Consider the following 22418-nt stretch of genomic DNA (forward strand, 5'->3'; position numbering starts at 1 on the left):
GACTGCCAGACAGTTAAATGAGGCTGAATCTTAAAAAAGTAGGGGAAATGTATTTAAATGTTTTACTGTATTACTACAGGAGGAGACCTCCCACAGGATAAAGATGAAGCTACCTAAAATAAATGGTAATCATGGCAGACATGGAGGTGGGAGTAGATATGGCTAAATAAGGTGAGGCTGGTGAAGGACTCAGGTGAGGAGCCCTGAATCCTGAGCAGGGGAGGTGGGATCTGATCCAGTAGAAAGTAATTACAAGAGCTTAAGCAGGGCTTAAGTACAGGACTTGACAACTGGGGAAGGTGCAGTATTCCAAGTTCACTGTCCATCTGAGGCTTCAGTTCATGGATGGAAATCCCAGGCCCCAAACAAAGCTGAAGGAATGAAAGAAAAAAGGCCCACCTTTCCCAAGTTCTTTAGTCTATAGGGCACCATGGACCCTCTAGTCCTATGGCTAACACTCTGGGCAGTGACCCCTGGTGTCCACAGGCAAAGGCCCGAGAGCATCACATCATCCCTCTCCCATCTCTCTGTCGTCCACATGGCTCTTTATCCTGGAAAACCCCTGCCTGCCCCGCTCTCTGAACCATCTTCCTCCATCCAAACCAACCAATGACATCCCCTACATGCCATGAACCAGGGCCATCAAAATAATTCCTTTTTAAAATGTCCTATCCTTCATGAAGCACCCACTAAGTGAAATTGTATCCCTTCACCACAATGATTTAAAAGGGTAGAGCTTTAATAAGAAGATGCCAACATATTTTCTATTTCATATCACATGATATATGAACAAGCACGAGACTAGGCAATCACAGCCCCTTAGAGCTCAGCACTGGATCTTGTTTAGGCAGCTTTACGGAGGCATAATTTACATACATAAAATACACCCTTTTTCAGGGTATGAGTCAATGATTTTTAGTAAATTTGGAGTTGTACAATCATCACTGCAATCCAATTTTAGAACATTTCCACCACCCCAAAAGATCTGTCTTACCCACTTCTCACTCTCCTTTTTCACCCTATCCCCAAGCAACCAATGATCAACATCTCTCTAAAGATATGCTTTTGCTAGATAGTTCATGTAAATGGAATTATACAATAGTCAACACAAGGTTTTATTTTATTTTATTATTATTATTTTCTTTTGAGGTGGACTCTTGCTCTTGTCGCCCAGGCTAGAGTGCAATGGCACAATCTCGGCTCACTGCAACCTCTACCTCCTGGATTCAAGCGATTCTCCTGCCTCAGCCTCCCAAGTAGCTGGGATTACAGGCACTCGTCACCATGCCCAGCTAATTTTTGTATTTTTAGTAGAGATGGGATTTCGCCATGTTGGCCAGACGGGTCTCGAACTCCTGACCTTGTGATCTGCCCGCCTGGGCCTCCCAAAGTACTGGGATTACAGGTGTGAGCCACCACACCCGGCCAACATGAGGTTTTAAACTCTATTTGTGGAGAGGCAGTAAGCAGAATGGAGGAAAACATGGACTCTGGAGCCAGAGAGCCTAAGTTCAAATCCTTGCTCTGCCATTTAGTAGTGATGTGACTATGGATAAGTTATTTAACTTTGCTGTGCCTCAGTTTCCTCATCAGTAAAATGGGGATAATAATGGTATGTACCTTGTGGGGTTATGAGATTTAAACAAGTTAACAAATGCCTGGCACATAGTGAGCAATACATAAATGTTACCCGTTGCTACCTTACATACAGTACCTACCTCATTTGACTCTCAAAATTCCTATGGAAGGAGGAAAGCAGACATGAATGAGTCCCATTTTACATATGGCAATCAGGGCCCAGGATATATGGCTACAGGTGATCATGCTCCAGTCAGAACCCAGCACAGGCTTCCCTATCTGTAGCACTTCCTGAATCAACCCTAATCAATCTGCATTTTGGTCTGTCCCACTCCATCCTTGTCTGAGGATGTTGTCCTTTTCCTGTAGAACACGTGCTTCTACTTACCGAAGCTGGGACTGCAGCTTTCCTGCTTTGTTTATGAAATCTTCCCAAACTGGATAGCTCCCCTGCAACACATCAAAGACATCAGTAAGTCACACTGCGATAGACATCTGATTACTACATTAACAGAGCACCCAATTCCCATCATGCAGGGAACAATCTGTGTATGTTCTCTTCCTTTGCAGGTCTGCAATACGTTTCCCGGATTCTATATACATGTATTGGCTCAGGAATCAGTTTAGAATGTGCTCAGTTCCTATAATCTTGTAAATACTACAAACATCACCTGAACTAGTTTGGCAGAATCTGACACATACACTTTTGAGTTGGTAGATGGTGGGTCCAAATTTAAGGTGTACAGAACATTTAAAGCTCCACCCTGAACCACCTGTTCATGAAACATGGCCCTGGCTGTTCTCCCACTTGCCCCAAACAACACCAAGCGGGGAACCAGAGTGATTGGGGCTCTTCCCCAGGACAGGTGGTTACAGAAAGCATTAATTAGACTATCAGAATCTCAAGATTGAAAAATTACCTAATGCAGCAGCTCAGCTGATGGCTTAAGCCCAACACCTAGGGACAGTATAGCAACAGGTGGTTCCCCAACACACTTCAGCTAACAGGGAACTCATCACCTTCCCAGCCTATTATCAGCCACCCTGTCCTTGATGTTCATGCAGTTCTAGTTCTAAACTCTGGGAGCCCTCAGTTAAGATGAATAATCCTGCTTCCACCTGGAAGTCTTTTCAAAATCCAGTTTCACATCCAACCCCACTTCTCCCCGGGACCCTGCTTCACACCCCGACTGCATCCCAGAGACACTCAGCGTGTCTCTCTACTCTTCCTCTAAGTGTGGTGCATAGACACAAACTCAAATCTGCAGGTGCAAGTCTGACAGGGCAAAGCAGGCAGGGACCGACGTCTTCCTTCCTATACATGTTAAATTTATATTAAGATCACACAGCCCACCAACCAAGAGGTGACTCAATATCAACACAGAAAGGGGGAAACAACGGGCTGAGAAGTGGTATTTGGCATTGATCATGTAAGTACAGAACTAAGGGCCGGGCGCCATGGTTCACAGCTGTAATTCCAGCACTTTGGGAGGCCAAGGTGGGCGGACCGCTTGAGGCCAGGAGATCGAGATCAGCCTGGCCAATGTGGTGAATCCCCATCTCTACTAAAAATACAAAATTAGCCAGGCATGGTGGCGCATGCTTGTAGTCCCAGCTACTCAGGAGGCTGAGGCATGAGAATCACTTGAGCCTGGGAGATGGAGGTTATGGTGAGCTGAGATCGCACCACTGCACTCCAGCCTGGGCAACAGAGCAACACTCTGTCTCAAAAAATAAAATAATATAAAATAAAATAAAACAAAACAAAACTAAGACTAAACACCTGGGGATTATTTTTGCAGAACAGAGTGTAAATGTTATGAACCCTGACAAGGTAAAAACAACATATGCTACCTCTTGATTTTCTTGTTCAGGAAAGGAGGAAAAAATTATAATGAGGTTAATCAACTCATCTTTCATTACAGAAGCCCAATTAAAACCATCTAAAACTGCAACCCAGCTAAAACATTAACAATTTTACCTTCCTAATGGTATTAAACATCATTTTTTCTTACCCTTAGAGCAGGTTCTCAGCCTCAACACTATGGACATTTGAGGCCAGATAATTCTTTGTCGTGGGGGGCTGTCCTGCACATTTAAGATGTTTAGCAGTATCCCTATCTTCCATTCACTAGATGCCAGCGTTCCCCCACCCCCTATTTGGGACAATCAAAAATGGGACATTGCCAGATGGCCCCTAGGGGACAAAATCACGCCCAGTCAAGAACCACTGCCTTAAAGGCACATCTGAGAAATCAACTTAAAGAAAGTGGTGAAGAAACAATTACAGTATTACTTCAGTTTCACTTTCTTCTGTTAAATGAAAGTACAATTAAGTATATTTTTTCAAAAGATCATGCATAGCACTCATTATAACAAGGAGCACTCATTATAACAAGGAACACCTTGTTACAGAATCGCCTATTTATATACTTCCCTAGCTGTCAATTCTGTCTGAAAATGTACATAAGAGATATCTGGAAAATTGTCTATAAAATATTAATACGGGTTACGTCTGGGAGTTAAAATCTGGACCAATGTGTTGCTTTCTCCTTTGTACTTTCCTTTATGGCTGGAGTCTTGTGAGTTTTCTTTATAAGGGTCATGTATCATTTTAATGAAAACAATAAAGTCATTACATTTTTTAAAACTTAAGATCAAATTAGAGGTTCTGGCAACAACCGCACCATGAATTTACAATCCACCCGAACTCTAAAGTCTGTTTCACACATGCTTTTACATCACATTCATCAGTTCTGCCTTCAAGCATTGGAGACCTGCTTGGCTCAAGCGCAGGTTTCTGGATTTATTCCTCTAAGTGGCAATTTGCCCCTATGGGAAACTAAGCAACAGCCGGGCAAGAATCGTGTCTGGCTGTCTCCTGGCAGAGGCCCTTTGGCAGCTACACCTGAGCTACTGTCAACCAAAACCTGTGTGAGGGTCTTGTCACGACATGACCTCCAACCCAAGTGTGTGCCCTGGGGGTTACTTCCACCCAAGAGCAGAACTGTATATTAATTTATGTCAAATGAAAACTTGTGAGAGCTCAGGCTATCATTCAAGGCCCATCAAGACATAGTGGAGACTCCAATTATGACACCCAACATACATACCATTTTTTTAATCCAGTCCAGATAAGAACACCCCTTGTACACCTACATCCAATTAAAGAGATGAGGGCCAAGATCAGAGTCCTCAGGATGGCCACTGGAGATCTCTGTCCAGAGGGACAGCAGTTGGCACCTCTAAGAACACAAAGGCTCAACCAACCAATAGCAGCTTCGTTTGACCATTCCTTCTCTTTCTGAGCCACAAGACACAATGAAAGCTTTCTGAGAAATCTGAGCACATTCAGAAACACTGCTCACCTACTTCTAGGCAAAGGTGCCACCATCTCTCGGCTACACAAGGAAGAAGGACCAAAGAGCCAGACCCTCCTCTCCCAAACACCAACCACTCCCATCCAGGGAGCCCTGGAGAAATATTATTAAGACGATCAAAGTATTTCTTAAGAAAAAGGTGGGCCAGGGGCAGTGGCTCACACCTGTAATCCTAGCACTTTGGGAAGCTGAGGCAGGAGGATCACTTGAGCCCAGGAGTTCAAGACCAGCCCAGACAACATGGCAAGACCCCATTTCTACTAAAAATACAAAAAAAAAAAAAAAAAAAGCACCAGGCCAGGCACGGTAGCTCACGACTGTAATCCCAGCATTTTAGGAGGCAGGTGGATGAGGAGGTCAGGAGTTCAAGACCAGCCTGGCCAAGATGGTGAAACCCATCTCTACTAAAAATACAAAAATTAGCTGGGCGTGGTAGCAGGCACCTGTAATCCCAGCTACTCGGGAGGCTGAAGCAGAGAATTGCTTGAACCCGGGAAGTGGAGGTTGCATTGAGCTGAGATCGCGCCACTGCACTCCAGCCTGGGCGAAAGAGCGAGACTCCATCTCAAAGAAAAAAAAAAACCTAGCTGGGTGCTGTGGCACATGCCTGTAGTCCCAGCTACTCAGGAGGCTGAGGTGGGAGAATCGCTTGAGCCCGGGAGATCGAAGCTGCAGTGAGCTGTGATTGTGCCACCGCACTCCAGCCTGGGCAACAGAGCAAGACCCTGTCTCAAAGAAACAAAGCCAAAGGAAAAGGTGAGGCATGTTCATCGAGAACATGCAGAACTGGCCGGTGGCCTGGGCAGGGAGCACTGGCTCCTGAGGTCTAGTCACAGCCCTGCCAGTCATGGACTAGGGGAAATCATTTCACTTCTCAGGGATCATTCCCTTATAATGATGATAACCAAAACAAATAATTCCATCACCATTACCAACACCACCAATTATTGAACATTGAAAGAATGAAGGAGATGAATAAAGATTGCAAGTACAGAAGCCCAATCTCTTGGATTGAACCTTAGATCTCCCATTTGCTATGCGACATTGGGCAAGTTATTTGACCTCTGCATGGGTTTAAGTCACGTCTTCACAGGGCTGAGAGGAGGAACGAATGACGTCATATACAGAAAGTGCTCGGTGCAGTGCCCAGCACACTGGAAGTGCTCAACAAACATTTGATATGAGGGATCCAAGTGGCCACAGGCTCTCAGTAATCTCCTTTAGGATGTGTGGGGGACAGACTGTAAAGTCTAAGTCAGACTGTCCATCCAGACTGGAACCCCCCTTTTGGAGTACCTGGTGTGGAACCAGCCAACGTGGGAAGCATCTGCATCTCCCTATTAGTAAACCAGGGTTAGGCAGAAACAGACCAAGGCAAAGGCAGCTGGGTGTTCAGTGCCAGACAATTTCTCTGCTGCTGCTAAGCAAATGGCAGGGTGGAGTACTCAACCCTGAGATGAGTGTGCCTGAAAAAGACGACTACTCAAACCACTGAAGAAACTTCTTATCTGCCCCCACTTGGAGCCTCATTTCAGTCTTTACCAAATTAGCAACAAAAGGAGGGGTCCCTTTTCTAGTCAAGGGGTACAGCTAACAGCTCCCCACCTACGAACATCCACCCAGCCAGAAGGTTGCCCAAAGTAGCTTGCTGCTGACTTAATGACACTTGACAGTCTATCAGAGAGAGTCAGGCCCACCTGTTTTAGGCAATATATAATTTAATAGATTCTAAAAAAAAAGAAAAAAATCAACTTCTAAGAACAGAAGACAAAAACCTCCTTGTTGAGAAATGAAAAAAAAAAAAGTGAGTAAATGTCATTAAAATTTAAAGGCAAGGTGATGTTGGGTTGTTCCAGATATTTTTGTAAGTTTCTTTCAAGGAAAAAAGAAGTTTCTACCCACCTGAGAGCAGTTTTACTATAATAATTCAAGCTTAGAGGAAGTAAGAAAGGAGGAAGAAGGTAACTAGAAAGATTGAAAGGCAGCAGAGAAAAAGTCCTGCCTTTTGGACAGCAAGACTACATAAAGGACACCACACTCAAGTTTCAAAAGAAACCCGCAACCCGAGACACTGGAAGCTCTTAGAGCCCTTTAGAAAGCAATTCCCCGACTGTCCTTGGTTTTTGCATCTGCATCCACCGACCAAGAAGTCTCCAGAAAGTTCATTCCTGAGGTTGCTGGCTGAGCTCTGTCCCCATTTGAGGAAATCCCTCGGAATGCACTCCCAGAGCCGTGAAAACAATTCAACACAGACCCCACTGTGGATTTCACCTGAGAACACATAAAGGCTTCACAACGTTCCAGACAGACCCAAATCAAAGAAAACAAAACTCCCGCCACGCCCCGGCTTCTGCCAAGTCCAAAGTCACGAGGCAAAATTAGAAGGCGCTCCTCCTCCAGGAGCCCCCTGAATTTCTTCAGAGAGGAGAGCCAGGCATTTCTGGAGCCCTTGGCAGTGCGTTCGTTGAAAATACAACTCAGATTACACTGGGTTCTAAGAAAGGAAAAGGTCCCTATTAAAGAAACGGGAAGAAAAAGCCAGTTTGTTTACAAGCGTGTAAAGAGGACTCCCTCCATCACTTCCTTGGGTGAGAGATGGGGCTTCCCTGAACACGTGATCTCACCCACACTCCCCACACACACCACACCCTGTAGCTGCTTCTCTTCAAATCTCCAGGGGGATTCAGCAATATTGAAAACTCCTATTCAGCTGTCACTACCCAGCTGTGACACTTCTTCTGGAACATTCTCTGACACACCCCCTTCCCACCTACCCTCTGGGTTAGCTGCGCCTACTCCCCAACTTATCACATCATACAGTTTGCTGTCTATAAGCCTGAGGGCTTCCCCTCTGGACTGTGGAACAAGGACCGAGAAATGAAGGGAGGAAGGAAAAGTACTTCTGGTAGGGGGTGCAGCTGACACAAAAGGAGGCAGGGAACACTGACCAGCTCTCCCCAAGGGACACTGGAGTGGCACATTTATGCTGGCCACTCCTCCAGGCAGGACATGGGCGAAGTGGCCCAGGTGGGCAAGGGCAGCCTTCCAGGGCAAGACCCAGGGTGGGGACTTGGGACAGGTGAGGAAGACCGGGGTGGCCTTCATTCAGACAGTGAGTGACATAAATTCCAGACCAGACAGGTGATGGGAGAACCTGGCTAATGGTCACATACCTGGCATCACTCTGGTTCCTGGAGAGAGAGGAAAATAATGAAGTCATTTGCTTAGTCTTTAGGAAAAAGGCCTCCTAAATCTCCTTCAACTGAAGAGTTTGGTGGCCACCTAAACAAATCCACAAGTTGGTCTCCCCACCCCACCCTCAAAGTGGAGCTTAGGAGACACCGCCGAGTGCCTCTCCTCATCTTCCTCCTCTTCCTCCACTTTCCCTAGAGCCAGGACCCACGGCAGGCCATTTGCCTAACACAAAGCAAGGCACAGCAATCGGCCAACAGCCATTCTGGCTTAGGGTTGTTTGGCTTCGTTTTGTTTTCTATTAAACAGAGGCCCAGGACGGCATCCCACACATGGTGCAGAGAATAACTGTGTGTAGCTCATCAGCACGGCTGGTGACCGGTGCTCCATAAATAATGCAGCAACTGCCTCTCCCAGCCCAGCCCCACTGGGACAGCTGAGGGAATTCGACACCACACTGCCACACAAGGAACACAGGGGCCGGGAACTGCCAGAGAAAGGGCAACTTGGGAGGAGCCACAGAGCTGGGGAAGACTCACATGAGGAGGAGGAATTCAGTTCAGGGGAGAATCAAGTAGGAACCAGGAGGGCAGAGGCTCTAGAGAGTGGGGTTCCAGCTCAAAGGCCTTTGTTCTGCCCAAAAGGTGCCAGACAGAGGCTGGCTCACCAGTGGATCTGGCTGAGAAATCAAGCCGTGGGGTATATGACCAGCCAGGTAACTTCCCAAGTATCTCTGTTCACCTTGACAAGCATCACTGTCATCACCATCATCATGAAGCATCACCACTTTCTAAAGAGTTGCCAGATGCCAGGTATATATACTGGTCCTTCCCAAGCTGTAATTTACATATCCATCATCTGGGGAGCTTGCAGACAGGCAGGTTCTGATTTGTTTGGTTGAGGTGGGGCCGTTTAATCTGAGGTGCTGCTGCTCCTGGTCCACAGACCACTCTCTAAGGAGCCCAGCTTGATCCTGCATTCTCACTGCATGCTCACAGCAACCCAGGCAGGTAGGTGCTGCTGTTATTTTAGAGCTGAGGAAACTGAAGCCCAGAGAGGTTGGAGCAGAGAGCTCCAGGTTGCAATAGGATGCCAGATCTGACTTTGCAGCCCAAGTGTTCCCTGATTCTGGGAAGTGCAAGTAACCACATGAACAGAGCCAGCCTCCAGCCCAGCCCAGCCCCAGGGCTGCAAAGAGTGGCTTAGACAGCAGGTTGGGTCGCACTTTATATGTGGGTCCTATAAGAGCCCAGACAAGGTAGAGCAGAAGAGGACAAGGGTGCCCTGCACACATGGCACCTGATTACAACTGCAGATGGCCCAGAGGGATTGTAATACCACCCTGGAAATGGTCAGGACCCCCAACCACATGAAAAAGAAAGCACAAAGCTGAGCGCAGTGCCTCACTCCTGTAATCCTAGCACTTTGGAAGGCTGAGGCAGATGGATCACCTGAGCTCAGGAGTTCGAGACCAGCCTGGGGAACATGGCAAAACCCTGTCTCTACTAAAAATGCAAAAAATTAGTGCAGCATGGTGGCACACGTCTGCAATCCCAGTTACTCAGGAGGCTAAGGCATGAAAATCGCTAAAGCCCAGGAGGTAGAGGTTACAATGAGCCGAGATCATGCCACTGCACTCCAGCCTAGGCGACAGAGCGAGACTGTCCCAGAAAAAAAAAAAAAAAAGGGAAGAAAACATGAAACACACAACAAAGAGAAGTTTCTTGTGTAGAAAAATGCCTGGTAGAAACGCACCAAGAGGTTCATAGCTGTTGGCACTTGTGGTATGATTATGGATAATTTTATCTCATCTTGGTTTCCTGTGAACACACAAACTGATCTTCTTCTACCAGGAGATCAGTAGAGTCAATCTGGGAGGGGCTTTTAAATCTCCAGCTGCCACAGCCACCCCTGCCACCATGACCCCTTCCCAGGTCTGCGGAGACCTCAGCAGGGCGAGTGTGAGGAACATAGCCAACAGCATCCTTCCTCTTCTTCCGCTGGGTATACCCTGGATGAGCTCAGCCTTCAGGTTACCCTGAAGCTGCTTTACGCAGCTTCCAGAGGAGGCTGGCACCTTCTGACCTACGCTGGAGTGGCTCTGGCCTCCCTGCTTCTTCAAGCATGAGGCAAGAATCCGCTCAGCTTCCAGAAGTGGGCGTGTGGGATGACAGACAGGGCCCGTGAATGCCTGCCATAGCTTTGTCCCCAAAACCACCCTTCCCCACCCAATCCTGCGAGATGAAGGGCTCCTAAGATCCTCAGATGAAAGGCACTGGGTAAGCCCATCCATCATAAATACCATTCCTGGGCTTTTATTCTCTGATTGGGGGTTGCCTAATCCACTAATTATCCCTGTCCATCAAGCGGATGACAGCCTTGGGGATAATCAATGGTTGCTTCCTCGCCCGCCCACCCTCACCCACTTGCCCAAGCACACCAGCAATAAATATGCCTATGAAAAGGAAGATTGAACCACAAAAGGTGCTCCCTCTGTCCATCTGTCCATCTCCCCTTGCAAACTGCTCCATTTGTAACTATTAACACCCTAACCAAACAAATCAAGGATATCAAGCTTTTCCTCCTCCCGCATTACTAGGTTGGATGCCCGGGCTGTTTTCTGACATCTGGGTGTCTCCACTTAAAATAAAAAGAACCAAACAAATATGTCAACCATATCTTCCAAGTCATTTTCTTAAGTTCTCTACCAGGAAGTATTCCTTTGTCTATCCTGAGCTGTCCAACAGGGGAGCCCCACATGAGGTTATTTAAAGTATGATTAAATAAAATTTAAAATTCAGTTTTTCAGCCCACTAGCCACACCTCAAGTGCTCTGCAGTGGCTAGTGGCTACCGTACTGGACAGCATGGACACAGAACATCTCTACCACTGCAGAAAGTTCTATTGGACAGCAATGGCCACCCCACCACAACGGCACCCCTAAGGGCATCACTATCTTAGGGTGCTCTACAACCACAGCTAGGTTTTTGGTTCTATTTTTTAACCACTGTAAAATGTATGTATGTGTTCCATGCTCCACATTTCTTGAAAAATAGAATCCCTCTCCTTTTTCATCCCCTAAATTCAACTCATTCCCCAATTTTGGGTTTGTTTTGAGACAGAGTCTTGCTCTGTCACTCAGGCTGGAGGTGCAATGATGTGATCTCGGCTCATTGCAACCGCCGACTATGCGGTTCAAGAGATTCTCCTGCCTCAGCCTCCCAAGTAGCTGGGATTATAGGCATGCACCACCACGTCTGGCTAATTTTTGTGTTTTTAGTAGAGACAGGGTTTTGCCATGCTGGCCAGGCTGGTTTCGAACTCCTGACCTCAGATGATCTGCCCGCCTCAGCCTCCCAAAGAGCTGGGATTACAGGCATGAGCCACTGCGCCCGGCCTGTTTTCTTGTTTTGAGACAGGGTCTCACTTTGTCACCAAGGCTAGAGTGCAGTGGCACAATATCAGCTCACTGCAGCCTCGACTTCCCAGGCCCCTCATTGCAGCCTCGACTTCCCAGGCCCAAGCGATCCTCCTGCCTCAGTCCCCCAAGAAGCTGGGACAACAGGGAAACACTACCACACCCGATTAATTTTTGTATTTTTAGTAGAGATGGGTTTTGCCATGTTGCCCAGGCTGGTCTCGAACTCCTGGATTCAAGTCATCTGCCTGCCTTGGCCTCCCAATGTGCTGGGATTACAAGCAAGAGCCATGGCCATTACTGCCATGACATTTCCTTTATGATTTCAGATAGTTCCTCCCATCAAAAGAGAGAGGAAGAGGTTTATGGTTAGTCACTGCCTGCATCAGCAGCCACCTGACATTTGTATGGCCAAGTTTTCAAAGGTGAAAACCTGCCATGTGGGAATCTAAACTGACGTCATGATGGGCACTGAAGGCACCGCCTCACATGTATGCTGTATTCGAGAGTACAGAGGTCTTTCAAAACACCACTGAAAGGGCAGCTGGTAGAACAGGCATTTAACACTTCCCTACTAACCATAGGAAAATCGGGCACAGAAAGAGTAAGTAATTTGCCCAAAGTCAGGGAAGGGTTTGCCCTCACGCCCGGTTAACTGCATTAACTGTTATCTGCTCCTAAGCAATGGTTAATTGCTCATGAGTTTGCTCAGTTGTTTTTGTTTTTGTTTTGAGATGGAGTCTTGCCGTGTTGCCCAGGCTGGAGTGCAGTGGTGCTGTCTTGGCTCACTGCAACCTCCGCCTCCAGGGTTCAAGTGATCCTCCTGCCCCAGCCTCTGTGTAGCTGGGACTACAGGAGTGTGCCATCATGTTCAGCTAATTTTTTGTATTTTTAGTAGAGATGGGGTTTCACCATGTTGGACAGGCTGGCCTTGAACTCCTGACCTCAAGTGATCCACCTCCCTCAGCCTCCTAAAGTGCTGGGATTGATTACAGGCATGAGCCACCACTCCCAGCCCGCCCAGTTCTTTTTAAAATAAAATTGTATAATGGGTTCACCTAAGACTGACTGATTCTCCACATCTGGAAACCTGGGAACTCAATATTTAACCACCTAATACAGGGGCTGGCTGCTTTTACCTAGCATTTGTGTACGCTTAATCCTCCCCAGAATAATACATATCTACCCTCTAACCTTTGTCCTCCTATCCAGAGGCCAAAGCTATTGCTCCATGTGTGTATTCCTGTCTATAAATGTCCACATTAGATATTGAACCTGAGCAAAACACCTAGTGGCTTGCACACCCTATGAAATGTTAGACCTTCTAAGCGTGACTTCACGTTGGTCCATTTACACTCACCCATTTCTTTTCCCTGGAAGTGTCCGCTCTGACCTGCCTCGACCCAACTCCAAAACTGCTTCTGCGTTTTAGGGATTAGTTCCTCTTGGGGCCAATCTCTCCAATACCCTGAACAGACACACAAACACCCTCTACCCTAGAGAGGATCATGTTTGAGGTTTTGCTCCCCTAAATACACACATACCTCTGTATTCATTCCATATTCCCTTTTTTATGTTCTTTTTCTTTTTTTTTTTTAATTTTTGTTGTTTGTTTTCTTTTCCTTACTTTTTTTTATCCATATTCCCTTTTAAACTGAGACCTCTCCGCAGCCAAGGGCAGCGTGATGAACTTGTCACATCCACCCTGGGGCAGGCACTGGCCTTGCTGCGCTATACACGCTTAGTGTGCTCTGCCGTCTTCCACGAAGCAGATTTCCCCTTTGGAACAGAGACAGATAGCACCTCCTCTGTGACCTCAACTCCCACCCCAGGCTGCTAGGAACGATGCCCTGGTAGCCAGTAAAGAGTCAAAGGCCACCAGTGTCACAGTGATAACTGTGTTTGTCATTTCTATAGCCATTTTTTTTAAGTGTCTTTCCATTGAATGTCATTTTTCTTGCCTGGTGAGAGGGCGCTGAGGTGTAGCCATATTCCAGAGCCTGAAAAGCCTTGTGTGGCCTGGTGGTTAAGAGAATGACTCTAGAGTCAGCCTGCCAACTCCAGATGTGCTCACTGGGTGACCCTGGGCAAGTAATTTAATCACCTGGTGCTGCCCTGTCTTCATCTGTAAAGGACACTGATGGCAGTCCCTGCCTCAAATGATGGTTGTAGGATGATGGGGAAAACGACAAGTGTTTAGAAGGGTGACTAGCAAGTAGAATTCAACTCCGCTTTGATGACTCAATGTACGATGCCAATCACCCTGACTGGGTCACGAATGGGCACCTACTATGTGCAGGCACTGAGTGAGGGGTGGGCCATAGACAGAAAGAGACCAAATCGTTGAGGAACGCAGTCTAGCAGTAAAGCTGATGTGGAACTGCAGATCCCAAAGCCCCAAGGGCAGCATACTCGAGATATAAAGTGCTGGACAGTGCGGTTCCCAGAGTGAGGCAATGCCTCACCTCAGTCTCAAAGGATAAATGGGAATTTTCTTGGCAAAGAGAAATGAAACAAAGAGGGAGGAAGCGTTCCCTGCAAAAGACAGAATTAGCAAATGAAAGGAAGTCGAGATCATGGTCTGTCTAGGCACAGAACTCACTTAGTCTGCCTGATCGCATTCCAAGTATATCTGTGGTGGAGTCGGGGATGGGGACACATGGGCGGGAGATAGCTTCCTACATACTTCAGGAGCTGCAGAGGAAGCTCTCAGTGGCTCAGGTGGCCCAGGGGGCACTCCCACTTCCGCCTACTCCTGGTGGAATCCCAGCAAGACCTATCAGAGAATGACCTGAAGTGTTTGCTAACACTACAGGTTCTAAGCCCCACCCCCAGATCAACAAAAAGTCTCCTGGGATGGAGCCAGGGAATCTGCATTTTAACCCATTCTCCAGGGACACTTTTGCTCATTAAAAATTACACACAGCAAGATTTGAGAATCACTGCACTAGATAAGATGCCACATGTCCCTTTGCGCCCTTGGAAGCAGGAGTGCCAGCTAGGTCCCAGTGTCCACATCTAGCTCCTTCAGACGTAATCCACGGTGGTGAGCTCTCACACATGGGAACTGGGAACTGAGACATGTTTTTTTGGTAGGCTTTGGGTAATGGGTTTCAAAAGCCTTGAAAAAAACACACATTTTGACCAAGGATAAAAAGTCCTTCAGGGGAAATCACTGATGTAAATCAATGTCTAGTCACAAGGATGTACTTGTTGTAGGGTTGCTTATAATTAGTAAAAAAAAAAAAAAACTGGACGCAACCTAAACACAAATGAGGGAGGTACTGGCTTCTGCCTCACGGCTTCTGTGCATGCTCTCTTCCCTTGCACTGAACACTGCCCCCACCCCCTGCCCACATCTTCACAGTTCTTAAGTTGTTGCTCTAACGTCACCTTCTCTGCGAGGCCCGCCCTAACCACTCTACTTAAAAGCAGCAACAGACCGGGCACGGTGGCTCATGCCTGTAATCCCAGCACTTTGGGAGGCCAAGGCGGGCAGATCACTTGAGATTAGGAGTTCGAGACCAGCCTGGCCAACATGACGAAACCCCATCTTTACTAAAGATACAAAAAAAAAAGCCAGGTGTGGTGGTGCATGTCTATAGTCCTAGCTACTTGGGAGGCTGAGGCAGGAGAATCTCTTGAACCTGGGAGGCAGAGGTTGCAGTGAGCCAAGATTGCACCACTGCATACTCCGGCCTGGGATACAGATACTTGGGAGGCTGAGGCAGGAGAATCACTTGAACCTGGGAGGCAGAGGTGGCAGTGAGCCAAGATTGCACCACTGCACACTCCGGCCTGGGGGACAGATACTCAGGAGGCTGAGGCAGGAGAATCACTTGAACCTTGGAGGCAGAGGTTGCAGTGAGCTGAGATCGCGCCACTGCATACTCCGGTCTGGGGGACAGAGCAAGACTCCATCTCAAAAAATATATATATAAATAAAAATTAAAAAGAAAAACAGCAACAGTGCTTTTTCCCCATTGCACATAATCCTACTATACAAGAGAATTGGCTTATTCCATGTGTCTCCTTCACCTGCACCTCACTCCACTAGAATGTAAATTCCAGGAGGGCAGGGATTTGTGTCCATTGTGTTCGCTGCTAGAGCCCAGCACTTAGAACCTGGTACTAGTAGCTTCTCAAATATGTTTTGACCAAATGAATTAATTAGAGAAATACAAAACAGTGCAACACCACACAGCCATTAACAATGGCCCTGCTAACAACTACACACACGGAAAGGCAAGGACGCCAGGCTGCTAAGTGAAGAAAGAAGTTTCTGACACAGTCTTGGCTCCCTGACCCTTTGCTGAAAATGTGCGAGCTCTTGTGAGTGTGAACATAACCCACTTTCTCATCAAGCGCTTGTGGGTGACTTATTTTTTACTTAACTGAAGTTTCTAGTTTTTCTTCCATTAACTTTACGTTACTTACATAATCTTTGAGAAGTAATCCCTCATGAAATGCTCTCAAAACATCTGCTAATTTTTTTTTTTTTAAGAAAAAAGCTTCCTCCTCAGTGACTTAATTAGGGTGTTCCTAATTAAGGCCAGCACAACATCAAAGAGGCCAGGTTCCAGGGGACCCCCGCTCCAGGTCAACTTCTGGTTGCAGGATGACCTCAGTCCCTCCAGCGGAGGCTCAGACAGAGGGCTTGGCTGTCGGCTAGTCCTGGCTCTGCTCCCCGCTCCCTGCTTCCTATTGGGGTGCCTCATCCAATTATTCAGGCCCTCGATCACATCCTGCTGCCGAGCGGGCTTTGAAGGTTCAGTAAACAGCCACTTCAAAACAAAGAGGGGCCATTAAACCAAACTCAAAGACTTCCTTAATGGCTGCGTGCTCGGCTGCAGGAGAGGAGTCCGGCCTCAGAAGGGAGGTCTCCCTGGGAACTAATCCCCGAGCTCTCCCAGCCTCCTACTGCAAATATCTGCCCACTTCCTGCTCTGCACTCAATCACTCGGGGTGCAGAGTGGTTACCGGAGCGACCCTTGACAGAGGGGCTCCTCCAGCAAAACAAACGTGTGTCGTGTGGCTGCCACCTTAGACAACCCTATTGCACACTTCGATCTCACAGCTCAGCTGCTCCCAAAAACTGCACTGGCCTGGCCCAACAACTTCATGTCCGTGGCCAGGGCATATTCCTCCTAATTAGAGGGAGACCCCTTGAGCTTCTGGAAGAAACTCAGAGGTGAGTCTAGATTTTTGTGTGTTTTTATCTGTCTCATCCTGAGTCCTAATGGTACAAATAGAGCGATCAAGGAGATGAATGAAATACACCTGTTACAGAATCTAAAATGCTAGGCTGCAAAAGCGAGAGACAGCCCAGTCCTGTGGAGAGGCGCACAGACCCTGGAGCCAGACTGCCTGGACTCAACTAACTCCCAGCTATGCTTCTCACTAGCTGTATGATATGGGCAAATGGCTTAACCGCTCAGCACCTCAGTTTCCCCATCTGTAAAATGGGAATTATAATAGTTACTAAGACTACCTCGCTGGGTGGTTGGAAGATTAAATAAGTTTGTGTCAAGCACTTAGCATAGTGCCTGGTTTGCATATAAATGCTTTTAAAATAAGCAAAATAAAACTCAGTTCCGAGCGAGGGTGTCACCCAGATCAAAAGCCTTTCTGGACTCTGTACTCCCACCCTAAATGGGAATCAGAGGCCCTCCCCAGAGCCCCCACACAATCTTGGGCTGATCTCTATGGTGGTGTGGATTACACTGAACTCTAATTACCTGCCTGCCTGTCTCCTAGACTGAGCACTTCAGGGCAATGACTGTCTATACTGTCCACAGGTGTTCCTCCACCCCCCAGCAGCACCTGACATGCAGTAGACATGCCATCGTATTTGACGAATACATGTACTGTGTCCTCTCAAATTACTTATATGTTGAATGTTGAAAAGCACTGCACTTGTCTCTACCGCATTATCAAACTGAAGACATAGGTTGCTTCTATTCTTTGAAACATTTGAGTGCCACTATCAGCAGGAGGCTCTGCCAGGAATTACTAGGGTGGCTCAAATAGATACGAGCATTTATTTAGGACTTATTTCATGTTAAGCCCTCGACTTTTACTTTACTTAATACTCAACAACTTTAAGAGGGAAGGATTATTCACCTCTTCTCCCGTTTTACAGGTAAGAAAATCAAGGCTCAGTAAACTTGAGTAACTTGCTCAGAGCAATAGAGCTAGGAAACGCTAGAGCCGGGCTTCAAGGCCCAAGGATAACCACTTTTTAAGGTAGGATATAATCAATACTAGGTAGAATGTCACAAAGAATGTGAAAAATGGCTTTAGGGTTATCGAGCTTTGAGGGAAAAGGAGGCACCAGAGAATAAGGTCACTGTCTGATGGGGCCTAAGGATGAGAAAGATTTCAGTAGGCAGCAATGGCAGAGACAGGACAGGACAAACAACAAAAGTGAGGAGCACAGGCTGTGTTCAAGGAAGCCTGGGAGTCCGAGTTAGGGAGCACTGGACACATAGTGGGCCACTTAGCTGGGGCCAAATCACAGGGGTCCTCACACAAAAGGTTAAGGCAGGACTGCCACATTCGGCCCATGGGAAGAACCCAGATGTGGCCAAGACTTGGGAAGCTGCTGCTACAGGGCAGACTAGAGGCACAGGATGGCCACTTTTGGTGGTTGCCCCAGAAAAAGGAGGAAACTCAAAAGATGTAGATGGGAAAAGATGACCCTAATAAAGCAACTTTCCCTCCCCCAGGCCTCAATGTATCTGACTTACAAATGTCCTAGCCAAGGACCCCACCCTCTCCTTCCCTAATAAACAAACAGTAGCGTTTGCAAATACAGAATGCAAATAGGTCCTGCTGGGCCAGCTGACCTTCGTAATGAACTCAGGGGCGATTTACTTAGCAAGAAAAAAACTCAACTTCTCCATTTCCTGCAACTTCACTGCAAGCTCTAAATACAGCTCCATAAGGGTGGGGCAGTGTCTGCCTAAGAAGTGGTGGAGATAATTACTCCACTGATTTTAAGACTTCAAAATACCTCATTCCCAACTCTACAAGACAGAATAGTAACTGCTTCTAACATTTGAGTGGACGTTCGCCAGGCAACGTGTGAAAACCTTCACAAGCAACGTTTCACTTCAGAATCCTCCAACAACTCTTATCAGGTTCATCAGACCCATTTTACGGAAGAGGAAACCAAGACTTACAGAGATTAAATAACTCGCCCATGGGATTTGAGTCAGATTCCTTTAACTTCAACGTCAACTCTAGCTCCAGAATTTCTATGGAGGGGTTTAGGGGCAGTGTTGTAGCCAGCAGAAGGTAGAAGATAGTCAGAAAGCTGTGTTGCAACGCAGGCACACTCTAATTCTCTAGATGATATGTTACAGATCTACAACTGTTCCGTACGGTAGCCACTAGCCATACACGGCTATTTAAATTTAAACAAATGAAAAGTGACTAAAAATAAACTCAATTCCTTGACTGCACTAGCCACACCTCATGTACTCAATAGTCACACGTGGCTAGTGGCTCACGTATTTAACAATTTCCATTATCACAAAAAAAAAATCACAACAGACAGAATCAATAAATCATGGCAAAGTATTCTAAAGATCCTTTGTTGCTTTTTATTTTTATGTTTCAGTTTATTTACTTTAACATTTAACTCTAATGTTTTTTAATTTTTTTTTTTTGAGACAGAGTCTCATTCTCTCGCCAGGCTGGAGTGCAGTGGCATGATCTCAGCTCATTGCAACCTCTGCCTCCCGGGTTCAAGCAATTCTCCTGCCTCAGCCTACTGAGTAGCTGGGACTAGAGGCGTGCGTGATCACGCCCGGCTAAATTTTGTATTTTTTGCAGAGATGGGGTTTCACCATGTTGGCCAGGCTCGTCTCAAACTCCTGACCTCAGGTGATCCACCCATCTTGGCCTCCCAGAGTGACAGGATTACAGGTGTGAGGCACCTCGCCCGACCAGAAAAGGCTTTGAGGGAAGACTTACACAGCTCAGTGATTCTAAGCCTTGGACATCACTAGAATTACCTGGGGTGCTTTTCAAAATCTTAATGCCATGAATGTACCCCAAGGCACTAATCAGAGCCCTGGCCCAGGCAGCAGCATCTCCAAGCTCCCAGGGAACCCAATGGACACTGCTCTGTAACCACACGCATGCAGCCAAATGAGGTACACCTGCCTAGAACCTCGTCTTCTGGTGAGACCCACTCCCACGGCCCTTGGAGCCCCTGTCGCATAGTAGGCAGCAGAGGGGACCCAGGCAAAACCTGCTGCCCACCTCCATGCCCAGGAAGCTGCTGGTGCTGAGTGAGCTGAAACTTTCTACTGCTTTGAGAGAAAGCAAGCAAATAAAAAGACACACAGTTCAAAAGGCACTCAACTCAATTGATTTTTTTTTTCACCCACTTACATTAGACAGGAAAAGAAAAACCACTTAGAACCTATGACCAAGGCCAGATACGCCAAGAGGCAGCACAGGAAGGAGTTTTGTTGGTGAGCCCATCCACCTCTCCAAACACAGACTTACAAGGGCCCTTGTCCAGTCCCCAGAGAATCTTAAACAACCCAAATCCTCCCATTTGCTCAGTAGGTAAAAACACTGTCACCTCCAAACAAATCGGGAAGCAGGCGAGATGAGAGAGCCCCAAGCCTAGGACTTCCAGGCGTTGAGACGGGGACTGCTCTGGAGTGGATTCTGCGCTGGGAATTGCTACTTTTAAGTTTTTGGTTGTTCGGTTGTTTCTGATTTGCCTTGGTGGCTCAAACTCAGATGAAACCTGCAGTCTACTGCTAATTCAAGGGAGAACCTCAGCAATCGTGACAATGGGCTTCCTTAATGCTCAGCCAATTAATTTACTCCTCAACTTCATTTTCCTCTCCTGTTTGCTACTTAATAAGGCCATATCAGCAGTGCTATCTCCAAATCTGAGTTAAACGGCTCACGGCATCAGTTACTTCCCTTTAAATGGCCCCCAAATTTCTTGTCTGACATCCTAGGCAGCTAAATCTGTCCTCTGGCTTTTGTTTGGTCTGAAGTGAGGTATTTCTTTGTTTCTGCAGAGGTGTGGGTTTTTGGGGTAAGTGTCCTGAAGGCAGTTCCGAGGAGGAATGGGGAACTCAAAAGTGACCTCATTTGTCCATACCCAATTCGAACATCTAAATGGTCTCACTACAGAAGGAATCTTGCCAGCTATCGCCACCCATGCCTGTGAAGATGGAAAAAGCCGAGATGCAAATTGGAGATAAAGCATCTAATGAATCAATAGTTTCAACCTTTTCACCCTCCAAGCATTTTAACAGCCTTAAGTAAGCTAGCCAAATTGACAGACATCATTTTAGCTTTTTTCCTTTTCCCTGTGGCTGAGGTGCAAAAGAAGAGTTCAAAGGGCAAGAGGTCAGCAACTGAGAACACATAGCACACAGGGAACAAACTTAAACAGTGAACAATTTTTTAGTATATCTGAAATGCAAATTTAATGGGAAACCCTACGTTTTTACTTGCTGAAATCATTATGCCACGTTTGGTGCCTGAAACACCACTGATGCTCAATAAATACTACGGAATGAGTATATGTTACTCTAGTAAGAACTGGGCAATGGCTGAACCAGGCAAAATCCAAACTCAGCTTACCTTCTATGCAAACCAGGACCTAGGAATGACCTCTCTTGATTTGGAGCATTACAAACTGCGGAATTTCAGAACATAAAGGTTCACAGCATCAAGCTAGAAGTTCCAAAAAATTTGACTAAATAGTAAAGGGTTTTCACAAAAACTAAATAGGGAGGGGTTTTCACAAAGAAACACTCAAACCAGTACAGAAACGATTTCCAAACAACAAAATTGGCACCCAAAAAACCAAAAAGATGACTCTACATAGAAGAGGTCCTAAATCTCTGGGCACCCATCCCAGGCAGTTCCTGCTGTCGATTTTATGACATCTTTACTTCACCTTCTTCTCCCATGGGCCCAAAACGAGGAAGCTGTAAAACCCTGGCCAAATACAACCATTTGCTAAGAGAAAAGCCAACATGGGGCCCATCTGTCCTTTACAAGTGCTCTGCTTGTCCTGCCTTTGTGTGGCTGTCACCGTTTACAGGGAGCAGCCCACCTCCCTCAGAGCACCTGGCTGAGGCCTTGGCTGGGTTTTCAGTGCTGTCCTGGAGAAAACTCTTTTTTTGAGGCCTCCAAGGGAACTCCTGCAGAGACTGATGCTCTGCTCTAAGCTGAACCACAGCCCTTCCTTCATGACCACCATATTGGATTCACATTACCTGTTTACAGCCCACAGGACAAGGAGCTCTCCAAGGGCAGAGCCTAGCAAAAGGCCTTCCACACAATTGCCCTTCATAAACAGCAAGGAAGTGCACCTCTCTTCTGATGGGAACCCCAAAACAAAGCAGTGAGGGGTAAAAAAAAAAATCCTGAAATCACTATCCAGTGTTGGACCCACTACCCACATTCTCCATCTTATGACATGGGAGGGAAAATATCACGACATGGCTTCGAACCACAAAAAGATTTCCATGGAATTCAAGAAGTCCCTTTAGCAGTTCTAATTTTAGGCAGAACTTAGGAAAGAGGATAGTGATGGCAAACACAGGTGGGGGGCGGTGGGGAGGAACTGAACAAGGCCTCTATTCTGCTCAGCACAGGTGCTGGTAACAGGACACCCCTGTCTAAAGTGACACATGGGGTGGAGGAACCAGGTGTGATTGGGGTTGTCTTGCGCCAGTCACATTCTGTACTCCTAACCTCGTACAAAGTTCTCCCCGCAGCAGGCCCAGTTCAGCTCTCGACATGCTGATTCTTGAGCAACAAGGGTGAAGAAAATATTTGATTTCAGACATCCAACTTTG

At 46.8% G+C, this 22418-nt stretch overlaps 1 protein-coding gene across 9 annotated transcripts in view; it reads right to left on the minus strand.

Moving 5' to 3' along the window:
• MTSS1 (MTSS I-BAR domain containing 1) overlaps nucleotides 1-22418 on the minus strand; it is a 177896-nt gene that overhangs the window by 151197 nt on the left and 4281 nt on the right. For all 9 annotated transcript variants that reach the window (XM_019032194.4, XM_031013826.3, XM_055348726.2 and 6 more), the window contains exon 2: nucleotides 1967-2028. In XM_019032194.4, coding sequence (XP_018887739.2) covers nucleotides 1967-2028 — 62 coding nt within the window. The remainder of the gene's footprint in view (nucleotides 1-1966; nucleotides 2029-22418) is intronic.

Source organism: Gorilla gorilla, chromosome 7, assembly GCF_029281585.2.
Source record: "Gorilla gorilla gorilla isolate KB3781 chromosome 7, NHGRI_mGorGor1-v2.1_pri, whole genome shotgun sequence".
NCBI classification, from domain to species: Eukaryota; Metazoa; Chordata; class Mammalia; order Primates; family Hominidae; genus Gorilla; species Gorilla gorilla.